Source organism: Homalodisca vitripennis, chromosome 7 (assembly GCF_021130785.1).
Source record: "Homalodisca vitripennis isolate AUS2020 chromosome 7, UT_GWSS_2.1, whole genome shotgun sequence".
NCBI classification, from domain to species: Eukaryota; Metazoa; Arthropoda; class Insecta; order Hemiptera; family Cicadellidae; genus Homalodisca; species Homalodisca vitripennis.
In genome coordinates this window covers 28644826-28662753 of record NC_060213.1, presented here as the reverse complement: position 1 = coordinate 28662753, position 17928 = coordinate 28644826, and the positions used below count along the sequence as shown (strand labels likewise).

The window sequence follows — 17928 nt, the reverse complement described above, 5'->3', positions numbered from 1 at the left end:
TGAGACATGTCAAAAGACAGTCTTTTTGTAGATTTAAAAAACCAAAGGCCAAAAAAATTAATAGTTTGCACTTTAACTGGTTTGCACAACTGCCTTTAAAACAATTCATCAAATTCTGAAAGGTCAAGGTCCAAAATTATTTTTTCAGCGTTTGATTTCAAATGAAATAACTCATTTGCCAGCGTTTAGTAATACCAATGACGAACACTAGGTATAGTGAAATCAACAGTAATAGTGTAGTATAAACTGGCGATTTCCCTCCGAAATGACGTCCTGGATACGCCCCTGGCACCAGGATCACGCCCAGGGACATCGCGGCCACCGCAACAATGGCGGGAAACGACCAGTGATGCAAACCGGGGTAAGAACAATGACGACAATTTGGGGGAAAATTAGCGATAATAGCGGCCCACCTTTGATCGGCTACACCTTCCATTACGTAGTCTATTATACTTGTACTGCAGTAGCAAGTCGCATTTTACCAGGCGCTATTGGCTTCAACCACAAAGCTTCCGGAAATCTACTGACATATAGGTAATCATTAACTGGTAATCTATAGTAGGGACCACCAAAGAGTGTAGTTGGGGGAGGAGCCTATTTGGCGCGTGACCTTGGAGCAGCCAATGAGGCGTGAGCGACGTTGCCAAATTTATTACCCACTGTAATAGAAGCGTGCCGTGCCGGCGGCAGTTGACGTGTTGTGTGGCAACGTCGCACGAACCTGTCCATTCTATTGGTCGCCGCCACTGCACACTTTCGTGACCCCTACTGTAGTCACATTAAAACTTGTGTATATTCCTACCGTGTATATGTTCTACTATCTCCGGTGCGAAACCAGTATATACAGACATAAACAACGGCTAGAGGCAAGTCATGGTATCAATAAAATAATAGTTCTCAAATTTCATTCGTTAAACTAATTCAATATCAATTCACGCAGATTTAGAAGCCACATTTGATATCATTAGCTGCTTTGTTGGTACAACAGTTCATGTTACAACGATTACCTGGTTGATAGTGAAAGAAAATTATTCAAAAAACAACAAAAGAGCTTCGTTCGTTCAAACCCCGGTAGCAAAGGTGTAGCCAGAAATATTTTTTTTGAGGGGGGGGGGCGAGAACAAAAATGGAACCTCCCCGGAAACGTTCAAAATTTTGAAACTTTTAAATTTAAGATGTAAAACATGAATCTTGCACAGATTTGTACGTCTATGAATATGATGTATTTACGATCGACATTCATAATTGTGGGGGCTGTGTAGGATTAATAATTGAAATTTATTGGACTTGATATTCAGGATGGGTAAGGTTAGGGAGTAGGGGCCGCCTCCTATCGAGATCCATGAGGAAGAATTAGGGCACTACATCTCAAAGTCATCCCGGAAGAAGGGAGGCCAGCTGTGAACCAGCCTCTCCAGTCAAAGTAGGCAGGGGGTGGCACACCCTTGTTGAGGTTAACAAGAGCCTCTGAGGTAAGGGAACAAACCCCACCAACTCCAACAGCCATCCTCCACAGTAAGCTAGACCTATCGAATTGCCCATGAATCCCAGAATCTCAACATTTGCGGTTAGTGATGTGCCGCTACTGGACATCCATAAGGTTGCCCAGATTGAAGTGGCAAATCGGTTTTTGCTGTGCCCAGTGGTGGGTTCATTTATTAGACTTATGTAGTAATGTAATTACAAAAAAGATGCTTTTATCGAGTTTACAAATTCACAGTGAGAAATTATTTAAAAAAAATACTTTTACTAATACAAAAGTACCTTTTTTTTACTTCTGAGCCATGGTATCTAGTACTTGCTCTGGAGAAACTGATATTTTCCCGTAGTGGACAGACAGTAAGGCAAGTCTGGTCAACCGCTTATTCCCCACTTTTTCCTTAAAAAGCTCTTGACCCGTTTCAATGTTGAGAACGATCTTTAAACAGCACATGTCGACAGAAGCAGTGTCCCTGACACTCTCAACAAACGAAACATATGTGAGAAAAACTGACTGTTACACCTGTCGAGACACTCGGTATAATATAGAGCTCGTAAAAACAGCCATAATAAACCGAAGTCGGGGTTTAAGAGGCTGCATACGAAAACGGAGTTTAAGGGGAGTCCGACTCCCATAAGAACGCAATGTTAACTATATGTTGCATAACTTGAAAACTATTTAAGATAACTGACTGCTTTTGGTTTTATTTTGAAGATCATGTATTTTTCTAGTGCCCTAGGAGAGGTTTTTAGTTTTTTCTTTTAATAAATAAATTATGAATTTATAAAATTGTTGTGTTTAAAAATTTAAAATTTAAATATAATATAAATATTTTTAAATCAAATCAGGATAATTATATCTCAAAACCCTCCCATAGGGCACTAGTATTTTAGCCAAGGAATATGTGTTAAAAATTTCATTAAGATATCTCAATCGGTGTAGGTTTTATACACTTACAGTTTAAAAAAATTTAAGTTTCGGTAAACAGCAAAAAACAAAAAAATATATGTAATAAATAAATTTTCTTACTTTTAATAATGTCCAGCACAGTAACATGGATTGTCTGGATCATCTTCTGCCTCATACAAGTACTCTAACTTCCTTTTGGCAACATTTCTTGACTGTCTAATTTTTTTTCCATATCGGAAACAGCTTTTTCAGCTTTGGAAACACGGTCGAAATCGAGACGTCTTGCAATTTGAAGTAAATTCCTTCCAATTTGTAGGCCTAAGTGTTCCATTAATTTTACTTTAGCTAAGTGTCCACTGTTGAATGTCAAAACAGCTTCAAATACACCAAATTTCAGGGTTTCAAGATTTACAAATGTTCTTTTAGGTATTTTACTCCAGATAACATTGTTAAAAGATTCATTGGGGTTTTGGGATTTACCTCTGAGACATTTTTGCAACAGTTCTGGCTTGGCAAGATCCCTGAATATAGGTTTGATCTCTTGAAGTATCACCTCAGGGAAATGGAAGTGCTTGGTGTGGTCATAGGTATCATTTTCACGGGTTGCTTTTATGAGTCTGACTATAAAAGCAAAGCGGGGCTGGATCGACTTTTTGGTGTGCAAGGTTATTTTAAATATTTTTTTTTCACTTATTTAGAATTTTCTGTACCATATGTGTTATAAATCGTTAGAAAGAGGAGATTCCAAAGAAAAATAAAGTGTTATAAACTAAAAATCACACAAAAATAAAATGTCTTCGGTCAGACTGCCCTTAAACTGGTTTGGTAATAAACTTAGAGTAAGAACCGTCAGAGTAATACTGAATTATTTAAATAATAATAATCGTTTCTAAAAAAATGCTTGAAAAACAAAACTGAAAATTGGGGTGGGGTCCAAACCCCCTTGGACAACCTCGCTGGCTACGTCCCTGCCCAGCAGAAAAGGGATTAAAAGTAACAAACTGCCCCATGATGTGTGGTCCGACGCTAAACCCCTCCCCCCCCGTGCAGCCCCACAAATGCATATAAACTGTCAAGTGTCGCCATTAGTTACTGTAGTTTTTTGTGCACCCCCCCCCCCCCGCTTTCACCCTTGGGTCAAGCAAGAATGGAACATATTTTTACGAGTGAAGGGTCGGTCGACAACTGAAGGTACTTTGATGGGCCGGCGACACCGTGGCGTCTCGCCCTTCCTTTCACGGGTAATTCTGATACTTGTTACTAGCGGACAAATTACTACAAAGTTACTTAGTTTACTTACAGTCTATTGGTCTATACCCAATGCCGATTTAGGTGCCTCAGACCTGGCCTCAAACGGTCTTCAGGACAGAGAAGGAAAAGTGGAGATTTATTCATAAACCAAATAAATAAAAAATATTTCTTATTACAGAAATACACAGATACTGTAACACCTAAATACTTTAAAATGCCTGTGACAGCATAAATTGTGAATCAGGGGCGTACCCTGGAGAAGTATATGGGGGAATGTACCCTCTACGAAATTTTGAATATTTTTTTATATTGATTGATTCTCAATTTATATTCCACCATATATATGTGTATTATACAGTGTGAGTTAAAAGTATGGAAACGCTCTGTTTAGTTTTTGACGGATAACGATGGAGGAATGGAACTCGGGACACCTTTGTAGGAAATAGAAGTTAACTTTTTAGTCATTGCTACAACTTTGGCCATTTCCACAAAGAGGGATTTGGGAGGGGCGGTTCAAAATTTTTAAATGTAAAGACCGATTAAATGACATCTCAGAATCAGTGGGCAACCCAGAGAACAGTGGAAACTAGAGCTTCCATCTCAACCCATCGCTCCCTTCAATGGACAAAGGTTGAAAAAAGCGTAACATTTCCCCAAAATGGGATTTTTGGGGGACAGTTAAAAATTGTTTAAACGTAAAGTTACAGTAGCACTAGTAATTACAATAACGTTAGTCGATGAAACGGCTAAAACTTACAAACCTGTTTTTTTTTATATCAGGTGTTCAAACTGCTGACCCAGGACAGTTTGACAATGTCCAAACCTGTCGTAGAAACTTGAAACGGCACGCTGTATGGATTCACGCGAGTTTTTTTTTTATTTCCGCTACTATTCTGTCCCTAAGGTCATTAATGCACTGGGAGTTCGTTTTATAGAAATTGTTTTTAATGTGACCCCCCCTTTAAATTTAAAAACTTTTAGCCTCCCCTCCTCCCCAAATCCCATTTTGGGGAAATGGGCAAAGTTGTAACAATGACTAAAGATTTAACTTCTATATCCTAGAGAGGTGTCCCGAGTTCCATCCCTCCATTTTTATCCACCAAAATCTAAACAGTGTCTATCCATACTTTTAACTCACACTGGTGATGCCAATGTTTTACTTAGGTTAGTGTTGATGACAGTTTAGATTTATACTATTATCATCCACTAATTGAAAGCCAGGGTACGCTTCCGATTGGGGTGATATTTTGAGTTATTGGCACCAGAAACAATACATAAACTTAATTCATATGTACAACAGTATGAGACGAAAATGAAAAGCATTATTTTTTGAGCCGATGGCAACACGGCATGACGTCATATCTGACTAGATAGCGCAGGTTCACATCCTATCTGTGACCGCAGAAAATTTTATCAGTATCATCGATCTCCTTGTGTTATCTAACCTCAGCCTTATCATGTTTGATAAGATTACACAGATCAGAAACTCGCGAGGACGATCAGAATAAGGCTTTGTAAGGAACTCGGGCTTTATAAAGATTCCTTTCTTTTTGTGAAATACACAGTGTATGCAAGTAGGCACTTGACAGCTTGAGTGGATAGGAACTGCTTGGCGAAATGATCATAATATAGATTATCCATTCATTCTCCAGCCACCCTATGACTACTGAAGAACTGTACAAACACTAGAATCCACAAATTGTATCTTTAGTGTACCGCATTACACGGTTAAACTCAGGCTCAAACTTTCCTTCGCACGAGGCAGAAGTTTACAAATTTATTTCTCTTTACGATTTTCTCGTTTCCACCACGGCGTTGGCCAATGTAAAAGTATGCGTAAAAAGGATTTCAAACGCCTCGTTCTAACTGAAAAAAATGTGTAGCAGATATTCGAGGTGAGGTGGAAACCTGTTCCTTAGCGTACCACCTATCAACAGCTTAAACGGCTGCACATGATTAATAATACCATGTGTTGTCAAAAGTCATGTTTGCCTTTGCGCTGACGGTCCCGATAAATCGGACGTATACGAAATAATGTTTTGGGGTTATATGCGTCCAATCGACATGAAACTACATCAAATTTTGCAGAATAACACTGGACTCGTAGAACTGTTTACATATCTGGAATTATAAAACCGGCTCAAGTTTGTAGGAAATCGAAAAGATCGGTGAACTAACCATGTGAAATGTTCAGAGAACACCTTCCGCAAACTGGTTATTTTTTAAAAGATAAGACAAGTTCATAGGAATAATACCAACAAGTTTGCATTTGTAATGCATAGTTTGAAAGCGTACACTTGTACACCACTTATGGAAATACAAACTAAAACGTTTTAAAATATAATTTTTAAATTATTGAGATTGACAAAAATATCCTTGGCAGTATGTACTGTCATGTTCTCAAAGGAGGTCAAAAAACCGTATGATTTGTATTTTTATCCCTTTATACAGTTTACCTCTTCATTTTTTATTTGTTTCTGAATCGGTTATTTCGATGGTGAGTACCACAGTAAATTGTCCCGTACCGAAAGGGTTAAACGAAGGAGAGCCAAACCTCGTTGGAAACCTTTATCGTTTGACGCTACACATTCTCAGAGTTCGCTAGCAGTGGATGGAACCGACTTTTTACCCAAGCGATTACCCAATTACTTATCATCCGTCGAGATGTCAGCTCTCGAGGACCGCGTCTATTTTCACACTCCCGTTGGTGGTGGAACGCCACCGTTGTAGTCGGAGTGGCAAAAACGTCCTCAGTGCATCACGACGGCACTGGCGCAAAAACAGCACAAGCATGGCCCCCATGCCACGTGGGAGTGTCTTACAGGCTGCAGATGCGGTCCTCGCAGCCGGATATGCTGTACGCTCTGTCACACGCACACGCACACGCGCGCGTATATAGCGTGACGTGTGTGCGCGGTCACTGGTAAATGTCAGCTTGACATTTCACCGCTGGGTGGATAGGCGACGCCGCGGCGCCCTGGGTTGGGGGCGCAACCATTTCCCATTTCATCCACGGACGCCTTGTCTTTACGACTTACGTAGAATGAGTGTGAATTAGCGCAAAGTGAATAGCACAGGCAACACGATTATCCTTATTACACTCACTTTATCCTTACTCTCCTCGTCCCCGTAGAACACACCGTCTTATCTTATTAGACCAAGAGGCAGAATCTGCACAGCACGAAATGGACTTATAGCCAAAGACAAGATATGAAGATGCACAATCTCTAAGACATATTTTTTCGACCAAAAAGAAGACTCTCTATCTTGTTATCCTTAATCTCCTCGTCCCCATATAACACAGACTGCCTTATCTTATCAGACTACAGACAAAATCGGCACAGCACAAAATGGACCCCTGGCCACAACCAAGATAAAAAATGCACAATCTCTTAGATATTTTGTTTCTAGCCAGAAAGAAGACTATCTAATCTCTTTATCCTTCTTCTCATCGTCCCCATAGAACACGCCGTCTTATCTTATCAACTAAAGGCAGAAGCTAGCACGAAATGGACTTGCAGCCGCAGACAAGATAGGAAAATGCACAATCTCTTAGACATTTTGTTTCCCACCAGAAACAAGACCATGTACTCACTTTATCCTTATTCTCCTCGTCCCCACAGTGTTATCTTATCAGACTAAAAGCCAGAATCAATAGAGTACAAAATAGACTTTTGGCCACAGACAAGATAAGAATATACACATTCTCTACTGGAGACTAAACAAGCAAAGCTTCAGAACGTAGTCCAGCTATTTGTTTTTGTTTTGCATTCATTTGGGCAGCGGTCTCTACATCTGCACGAGTCCCGATCTGTAATTGAGTTGTCGACGGTGTTGTGGTATGATGTGACGGCCGGACAACTGACTGCCTCGCGGCGTTGCCACATCGTGAGTGCCAGGCTCAACGACAGACTTCCGCTTGTTGACGGCCGGCCATTAGACTCGTGCCGCTGTCCTCACCCTGGATCGACCATTGGCCGGTCCACGAGAAGAGAATCGAAAAACTAATATATGGCAGTAGCAGCTCCACGAAGACCGAAGAGAAGCTCGGCAATTCCAACTGTTTTCGTTGAACGTCCCCGTCAAAGCGAACTTCTAGTCTTAAAAGACCACGAATTCTTGAAATTATAAGCATGCAAAATCTCTTTTTTCCTGTGCTGGTAGGCCTATTTTAGCTGATTGAGATACATCTAAATTCTAATGTTCTTCTTACTTGACATTTTTTTTTCTTCAAAAATTGTACTGCAATCATAAATAACTAGGTACTGATGAATACAACCAGTAATAATATAAAATAAATACAGTAATATTATATATACATTTCAAAATAAAAGGGCGTAGTCTACTTAGTGAAAGCATTTATGATGTAATTTGGTGGAGTCCCTACAACATTTCTCAAACAGAAGTAGACATATTTCAGGTACACATTATTTCAGTATCCATGGTTGAGAGACTGAATATGTTTCCTGGGTGCCATATGAAAAATATATAGGCTACAAGTCTCAAAAACCTAATTTGATCAAAAAGTTTCAACTTTTGCCTTTTTGGATTCACTTTCTGTCTAAGGTATTTCCAGTGCCATAGTTGAGTTTGTCTTGAGATACATACCAACAAAAACAAACTTTGATAAAAAAAGCGTCTACTTTTGGCTCTTTTAATTGTCTTAACCTCAAGTAATGCAATAAGACTTTCAAAAAATGTTTTGTGACAGTTAATAGATCTTTGTATTTTTCAATAGTTCATAGCAGGTTGGTTGATATGGCACAGTATGTTGGGGAGGTACATATATATCATCTAATTTGAAAACAATACTCACAGCTCAAAAACATTTTATGATAAATATAACTAAAAGGTATTGTTATGACCATTTATTTCCAATTTTTTGCTCATTAAAAGTACTTCCATTAAGATATATTTATGTATACAAGGTGCTCAAGATCTTTTATGTAAGAAGTAGGAATTGAAGAGAAAATAATGTTTATATTGACTAGTTACATAGTAGTAGGAATGAGTTTGTACCGAAGCCAACAAAAACTTATTTTACAAAGACTTAATTTTCTAGTGCCTTCTCTATATATACAAATACCAAACTTTATAAAGGATTTAAATAATATAAACATATTTCTAAAAAGGTTGTCAGTGACTTTTTGCTGTATTAATATTGAGGATCTTCTGTTTCATATTAGTGTTTAATCTATATTTATAATTATATATCTTCTCTACATTTTTCTCACACCTGTTTAAAATATAATTTGTTTCATAAGCGGTCTTAAAGTGTTTTTATGTTTGAATTGTCTTCTATTGTTTATTGTCTTTTGTTTGTATTTTAAATGGTTTGGTAGATAAAAAAATTATGTTGAATATTCAGCGATATAGTATATATAAAATATATTTAGTCATATTATTTGTAAATATAATTGTCATTTGAAAAAATAATTGTCAAATATCAACAAAGCCTCAAAACAGGTTGGGCCTTGGAGGAATCAAAATGTATCTCAATTGCATATTGATCACGGGTTTATGCATATTGATCACGGGTTTATGCATATTGATCATGGGTTTATGCATATTGTTCACAAGATCCATAAAAGTATGTATTGGTTTTCAATAATAACTGTTGTATTAGTTGTATTGTATGTTTTTGAGAAATAAATTTCTTTCTTTCTATTTTACTTTCTGTTTTAAATATTTCAAGTGCCATAGTTATAGTTTGCTTTTTTTGTACAACTGAAAAAAAGAATATATATATATTCTGGACATTTAAATTAACTTCCAGTATAATTTATTTACGGTGCCACAGTTGAGTTTATGTTGGTTGTTACACTAAGCAGTAAAATAAACACATGTGGGTTTTGGAATACAACTGGATTATAAGACATCTATTCCAAGTCTACGATGTTGATTTTGATTTTTTTACCCCGATCAAGAAAATATGTTCATACATAAGCTTATGAAGCCTACTTTGGTAAAATGTATCTAATTCCGTCACTTGTATTCTGCTTCTATTGTAATGGAAGAGTGTTCCATCCCTTTGCTTTTGCCTTTACTGTAGTAAACATGCCATACACAATGCCAATGGAGGGAACCTTATGTGTGAACATTCACAGCTTTGTTCATTAATGTGGATTATAAAACAATGTTTAAATAGTACTTCCATTGCATTAGACAGTTTATCCATCACTGGTGCAATTTAAAGTAAAAATTAGATAGTAACTTTGTCTTCTGAAATATTCATTACACTACTGATTAAGCTCTATATAATATTTAATTTTCTAAAATGTAAATGTAAACAAATGTTTCTGCCTCTTTGATGAACTTCAGCTGAAATTGTCAACAGCTCTTATGTGTCAATTCACTTTGGATTACTTTTCGGTATTGGAAGCATTTCAATTATTTTTCCAGAAATTTTAAGTATTAAATGGGAAAATGTACTTTCCTATGTACTTTTCTCTTCATTAAAACCTTCCTCTGGGACTTCCAACAGATAAAGAAAAGAATTTCTTGAATCGGTCCAATCTTTCTCGCTTACCAACACATTTCGTGATTCATCTTTATATATAAGATACCACCTATTTAAAAATCTAAAGAGTAGGGTTATAAGGTAGAGATAAGTTATTGTAAAAATGGTTGAAATTGTTAATATTTATACAAGTGAGCGAGTGAAAACACTTGCAGTGTCATAGAATTTTGTATTTGCATGAACAAATACCAGCTGTTGTAGTGTACTGCAAATAGTGATGTCAGTGATATTAACCACGGCACGGAGAGAATATTATTATTCTATTCTTAAATATATCTAATCTATCTAACTTACAGCAGCTATGACACAACCAGACTACAAAATATAATGTACTGTAAGTCAAGAGGAGTTATCATTTGTCAATTGTGCATCTGATGAGATCCATCCCAACATAGCTATGTTACGTGTAGAAAACTTGGTTGCTCCAACGTGCTTTGGGATCATGTCTAACACATCGAAGTGCACTCAGTTGTCCACCTGATGAGACGGGGAGTTTTGGGATTAGACAATTTCTTATATTTATTATCAACTAGATTACTCTACACTACTCTAAAAAGCAGATCAACCAAAATCTCATAAGTCGTTTTCTAACCAAGTGCGGTTGCGTATAATAGCTGTCTGTAAATAATAAAAAATTGAAATTGATCAGTAAGTTGTAGAGAATTACTATGATATTATTCCCTAAACTGGTTTACAAGGTAGATATCAATGTAGCCTACCTACAGTTCATCTAAGGTACCTAACTTATTTTATATGAAAGAAGGCAAAGATTTTCTTCCGAGTAAGTATCATTCCAGAAATAAGTTGTAAATTTTCCGTACATAATATATTAATGTATTGAGGAAATTTTTAAAAACTTATCTAATCTTGTGTCATATATTTGCTTAGACTTACTTACTTGTCATTATGATAATTGGTTTTCTTTTTCTGCCTCCCAAAAGAAAACAATGTAGGCAAGAAGGAGGCTACCTTGTCCCTTTTGACTACTTGTATTACGCGATATAAGTAGGTTTAGATTAGGCCATCATAAATGTTACTAGTAGTACCCAAATTAAAGATAACCTTTACAAGCACTCATTGATCTGAGCTTGAATTTAAGTTCTATCATAAGGGGTGATTTTCTTTTTCCATTAGATGTGCAGGATGACACACTGAAGTCAGCACTAATCCAATATTATTGATCATATTTTCTAGACTTCAGATTACTTCATAGTTTATCCAACTTTTCCGATGTTGGATCACGTTGGACGATCTGGCTGTGAGCGATGGCTTGCGAGGCTTGAGAAGTGCAGAGAGTGAGAATGCAATATAATAAGCGGCCACCACCACAATTGAATCAACAATATTCGTAAGTATTGAATCCTCAATATTCATGACTATCTAAAAATATTACTGATGACAAAATTTCAAACCAAATTGCTTAAAACTTGTTTTAAATAATCATATAGTTAAAACTAATATATTTACGATGAATAATATAAAACATCTAGTCTATGTATAGGCCTATTAATAAAATGTTACAAACAAAACTATGTAACATTTACTTTTTAAGGATATATATTTTTATATGTAAAATAAAAGTATGCATTTAAGATTACACAAAATACCTAAAATTTAGTTATACTATGTTTGAGCAGTGTAGTACTTATGATTACTTTATAGGGTAAACATGTCTCACAGCATTTAAAAAATGCTCAAATGAGCGATCAAGGTCATTATTTTGTAACCATATGAAAAATTGTTCAATGTTTAAAAAAACATTTTTGACAAAAATCCCATTTTCATCACCATTGTTCTTGCCGATGTCACCAGCATACTCAGCAAGTAAATTATTTTACTTTATTGATTTAAATTAATTTTCAACAATATTAATATTCTGATAAATAAAAAAAGCTAGCAATGATTTTAATTATGAATATCTATAGGTCAAATGTTTTTGCATACAATAGTTTAGATAATGTTATCAAATACAATATTTGTAATCAATAACTTGTTAATTCAATTGCTGTGGTGGTTATTTATTATACTACAGCCCTTGCCCCACTCCTGAACCTACCAGAGGGCTCATCATCATGCTTGAGAGCCAACCTTGTTTTTTTAATATTTTTGGAGGGATTTTTTTTTGGTTCTTTTGGCCTTGTCCTCACTTTAATGAAATAAAATTTTTGTTCCATCCACTTGAGCAGATTTTATTGGAAAATTAACAAAAATGTCAATGTGTGGAACTTGTAAACAATAACCAAAACTTAATACTGAGGTAGGCTAGGTTAGTCAAAACAATTCTCCATAGACGTTAATGTATGGTAAATGTCTAAAATTCATTCACATTTTGTTTATTTCATTTATATATAAATCCTATTTCTTGAAAAGATAACATAAATGTTGTTGTGAGAGCTGAAATATTAGTAATTCAATTGCCCATGTTTCAGGTAATATTTTTTAAATTTAAATTTAATCCACAATTTTTATTATTAACTCACCAGAACTTTGGTAAACCTTCTTTCAAGTTCATTCTGGTCAGGCATAGGTACTTTGGAGCGGATGCTAGCTCGCACATTGTGAGCTCTTGGAAGATCTACAGGAGGCGGCGGAGGATCAACTTTTGAACTCTGTGTGGTTCCCATGTTTACACTATAACCGCACAATTCAACACTGTCACCCACATCACCCATGCATTTATTCACACAATAAATCACTTTGTAAATTCACAATCTCCACTACATATCCGATCCACTGAAACAAGTCGACTACATTCGCCAACGGCCACACGGTTGATACCAACAACACCGACGTCCGGGATGATAAACCAAAACAAAACATGAACTTTTCAGAATCTGACTGGAAGATGGACCGACTCAAGGCGCATGCGCACGAAACATGCTGGATTCCATTTTGCGAATCCTCGTGGCGGTTCCGCGTAACAGTTGTTCCCACAAACGCCTATAGAGGCCAGCACAGACAACGATAACAACACAGCTGACCACAAAAAGATCCGGCAACAACGGCCAACAAGTTAAAGATTAACTACTAACGTAGTACCTTTGATTATGTATTAGTCTATGAGTAGATATTGTATCCAATTTATTCTAAAATCAGTTTGGTAATTGATATATCAAACCTCTACTAATGATATCAATCGAAATTCCAATCCTCATTATTAATGAACAGCCCATTTATAAGGAATTATTAGAGAAATGTTATATAGAATATTCTTTCAAACTATTAGCCGTGAAGATTGCCGTAAAATTACAAATAAGTATATTTATGTGAAAATAGTTTGGGATTATATTATAGATAATATTGATTTATTGTGTGATTATAGTTAGACGTTTATATCAGGAGCCATGTCAGGAAAATATGGAGGCTGGGGCATCGTTACAGTACTGTTGTAGCAAAATATTTACGAAGCAATGAAGCGTCAGCAGGTACAAAAGCCATGAATTGATTTTCCACAAATCCGAGCGTTTTTACAGATTGCTTCGCACAAACAGCGTTGAACTTGCAGGTAGTACTCGATTAACCGTTTAATATTGTGGCTAAAATTTATGATACATTATGCCATTAACCTGTTGAGGAAGATTGTAGCTAAAATGGTTTCAAACAGTACTGGCGGTTATAGCCGTTTTATCCCAAAAGAGTAATGACTATTTTAACTGTTCATCATGAGCTTTTTCAAATAATATACTAGGACTGTTTACGTTCTCTAATGGCGTTCTTCAGCACTATTTTAACTGTGAAATGTTTAAAGTAATTTTTGCTGTAATGACGTGCTGGCTCCTAGTTCGACATATCTTAAATCACAGCTTTACCGCCAATTTCCTGTAATTTGCTCGAGCCAAGTCCATTTATGTGCTATTCTCAGTTCTTGTAATAATTCATGACCATTGATGTAGGGTACTGACTCCCAATGAATGATTATTTAAAAAAATATTAATCAAAACGCTACTTTGTGTGCTCAAATACAACATGGAGTGATAGTAAGCCAAAGTATAAGGTGATTAGAATAAAACCAAAAAGTAATAATGATAAAGATTTATTGTAGCAACAGTTTTCACAATTTCATTCAAACATCAGTATTTTGTGTTTCTGTATACAGATGTCATCGCATACCATTTTTACAAATAACTGCCATTTACTCACTCACACAGACACAATTTCTTTAATTCACTCAAAAGTCTTTCACTCTTGTCAGCCGTTCTTGATACACTTTATATCAGAACCAGATGATTGATCATATTAGTTTTGGATTGCATCCCAGCGGCTCATTACAAACTTTTCTACTGAGTAGAACATCCTAGAAACCAATACGTGTCAACCGAGTTTTGAATTGCTTAGGGTCATTCAATTTGTGTTAATTCCTCAGATACACTAATTGTTTTATAGTAACAATTGTTTTATTTTATTGATCAGCCTGACACCAACCTCGGATGGCAAACGCTCAAATGTTGCGGAAGTCGTTCCTGTCTCTAGTCCTGTATTGGTGAACGTTCCCGCCTTGGACCAAGTCATACTTGAATCGGCAGTACAGAGCCACTTCAGGATATATAGGCAGGGCAAAGACAGCAATCTAAGCTACCTGAAGGCATCCTTACAAGAATCTCTGAAATTCAATTTTGAATTGATTCGGACAGCTTTATTTTGATTTATAAATACCCTTTCGAATTTTTATTTAGAACAGCTGCCCCATAACCTCAAGCCATATGTCAGATGGGGATACACAAGGCCAAAGTAGGCTGCTTAGTATATCCACAGAGCAGAATTTGGTAAGGTTTCTTAACACATAAATGCCTAAAGAAACCTTAGAACAGATGCTTTCAATGTGATTATTCCAGCTCAGCCCTCGATCTAGATGCATCCCTGGGAATTTGGTGGAATCAGTTTCCTCTAGGAGGACATCGACTGCCATCACGGCTACGAGTTTCCCGGGGACAAAAGTTAAATGCATTTGATTTGGAATTGTTAACCCTCAGGTTTAATTAAAAACAATGCGCACAGAGTTGTATCATCAGCATATTGAACTATTTTCCCTGTCAGGATTGATGAGTTCAAGCTCTTGACGTACACAAGGAATAGGACTGGTCCAAGGATATATTCCTGTGGGACACCGTAGGTCATTTGAACCTTCTTTGAAAGTGCATTCGCAATCTGCATACACTGGCTTCTACTCCTGAGGTAAAAGAGCCATTCATGAGGCAGGCCTCAAACACCATATGTTAACTGGTACAGCAGTGTTTCATGGTGTACACAGTCAAATGCTTTAGATAAGTGGAGAAATTTACTTATCACGTAGTCTCTCTTTTCCAAGCCATCGACAATAGATCTGTATTGTATTGAAAAGATCTGTGACCACATCAATTGTAGATTTGTTTTTTCTGAAACCAAATTGTTTAGAACAAAAGATTTCAAAACGGTCAAGGAATTGTTCAATCTTGTCAGAGAAATCTTTTCAAAAAATTTGCTCATAGCTGGGAGTATTGAAATGCATAACATGAGAGTTGCTTGCGAGGCAAGGATCATCATTTTTGTAAATGGGCATAACTTTTTCTGTTTTCAAGAGGGAAGGAGAAGTGCCTTGCGAGAAAGACAGGTTGATAAAATTTGTAAGTGGAATCAAAATTTGCTTAAAGCAACATTTGAGCAGCTACACAGAGATACCGTTAATATCACGTGATTGTTTAGGTTTGAGTCCCTGTACTACGCGGACCACCTTGTCCTCATCTATAGGAGACAGCACCATGGATGAGACAGGTCCCATCGAAGTATAAGGGGATGAGAATAATAAGGTAATAAATTTTGATCTTCAGTAATTTTTAAATACATTTTGAATTTATATATATATTCAATGGTATTTGGTAGCACATTCACCCGGCAAGTGAGAGATCCGGGTTCGACTCCCGGTGGAGCAAGTACTTTTTGTGATTCAATGTTTATTGAAATTAAATAAGGCAATTGCCATTCATACAATTTAATGTATATATATATATATATATATATATATATATAATATATATATATATATATATATATTACAGGGTGATTCATGAAGTTCTCCCCCACTTCTACAGCACATTGCACTAGTTAAAAATAATGAAAAAAATGTTATATAAACATAGGTCCGAAAACGCTTCGTTTAGCGAGTTACAGCTAGCGAAAGATTTCGCCTGAATTCCTGGGTAAAGAGTAAAATAAAGCCATACTGAACTTTTGGAAAGGTTAATTAAGTAAGAAAATATCGTGGATTCTTATGTATTTTTACCTGATATAAAGCTAATAAAATAGGTTTTCAGAACTGTACCTGTAATAGTTTTTGAGAAATATTCAGGGGTTAAATGCAAAAAATTGGGGCGCGAAACAATGTTTTTTTTTTTTAAGTTTGATGTACAATAACTTTGTTAAATTGGTAATAAATACATAAAATTAACAAACATTAATTGTAAGAAAATTTAATTCTGGAGAAAATTGATATAATCAAAGTCTAAAATAAAACAGGATTAAGTACCAAAAAATCGATTTTTATTCAGTATAATACATTACTAGCTGTAAAGAAATACCGTACGGTATTTAGTTAAAATAAAACAAAAACAAAATGTTTGTTCTTTAATGATGAGATAAATTGAGAAAACAAGATTAACTGTTAAATAAATTTGTTTGTAAATAAAAATATCATGTTTTATTACGTTGTATTTTTTTTTAATAAAAATTTACATCAAATGTTCGAAAAATAAATGAAGCAAACATTTTCCCATTATTGTTTACTAATCATCGAAATGCAGTTTTTTGTTTTTATTAATTTCTAAGTTGGGTAACGCACGGAATAACAGCTGATCAACAATGGTATTCTGTACTGTTACGTTAGAACTGTGTATTAGTGGTGTTTTGCAAAGCTACAAGCAGGAGATCGGGTTCTGTGAATCGTGTTATTAAATGCAATTTTTCTGTGAATTATAATTCGATTGTTTATTCAGCGAAAAAAATGCCTTACTTATTTTTACATCAGAGGAATACGCTGATTATGGTTTTTATTTTGGGTTACTGTAATGGTTTAATGCTACTGTAGAAGACAAGATTATGAACTACGTTACCCTAATAGGAGGATTCCAGATACCAAAGCAATTTTCAGGAACTTTTCGTACTCTTCGGGAAACAGGATCACTACCAAGTACTAGAACCAATTATGAACGAGCTGTCCAACTTGATGATGATATTGTTAATGCTGTTTCATCGCAGTCCAGGTGTAAGTACACGACGTTATTTCTAGGCGGATAGGAAGTTTCGCAGTCAACGGTGTGGAGGTCACTTAATCGAAACAAATTTTATCCGTTTCATAAACAAAAGGTTCAACACCTACAGCTAGGGGATGGTCAACTTTCGCTTGGAGTTTTGCAACTTTTTGAATATTGATAATCAACTCTACAAGCGTATTTTGTTTACGGATGAGGCACAATTCACTCGGATGGTGTCAATAACTTGCTCAATGAACACTCATGGGCAGAAGAAAATCCACCATGAGGTAGTGGAACAGAACTTTCAACACCGATTTAGCGTCAATGTCTGGTGTGGCCTTTTGCACAATCGGGCTGCTGATTGGACCTTTTCATATTACCTGGACGCCTAAATGCTGAGTTCTATTTGCATTTCCTTTAAGAAGAGTTGCCGCATCTGTTAGAGAATGTTCCTTTACATCTCAGACAAAATTTGTACTTCCAGCATGACGGAGCACCTCCCCACTTTTCACGTGCCGTTTCTGCTTACTTAAATCATCAATTTC

General features: G+C 36.1%; 1 protein-coding gene across 2 annotated transcripts in view; it reads right to left on the bottom strand.

Annotated features, from left to right (window-relative positions):
* Positions 1–13024, bottom strand: part of LOC124365778 (formin-like protein) — a 164043-nt gene extending 151019 nt beyond the window's left edge. For both annotated transcript variants that reach the window (XM_046821789.1, XM_046821790.1), the window contains exon 1: positions 12641–13024. In XM_046821789.1, coding sequence (XP_046677745.1) covers positions 12641–12832 — 192 coding nt within the window. In that variant the 5' untranslated portion in view covers positions 12833–13024. The remainder of the gene's footprint in view (positions 1–12640) is intronic.
* Positions 13025–17928: the final 4904 nt, after the last annotated feature.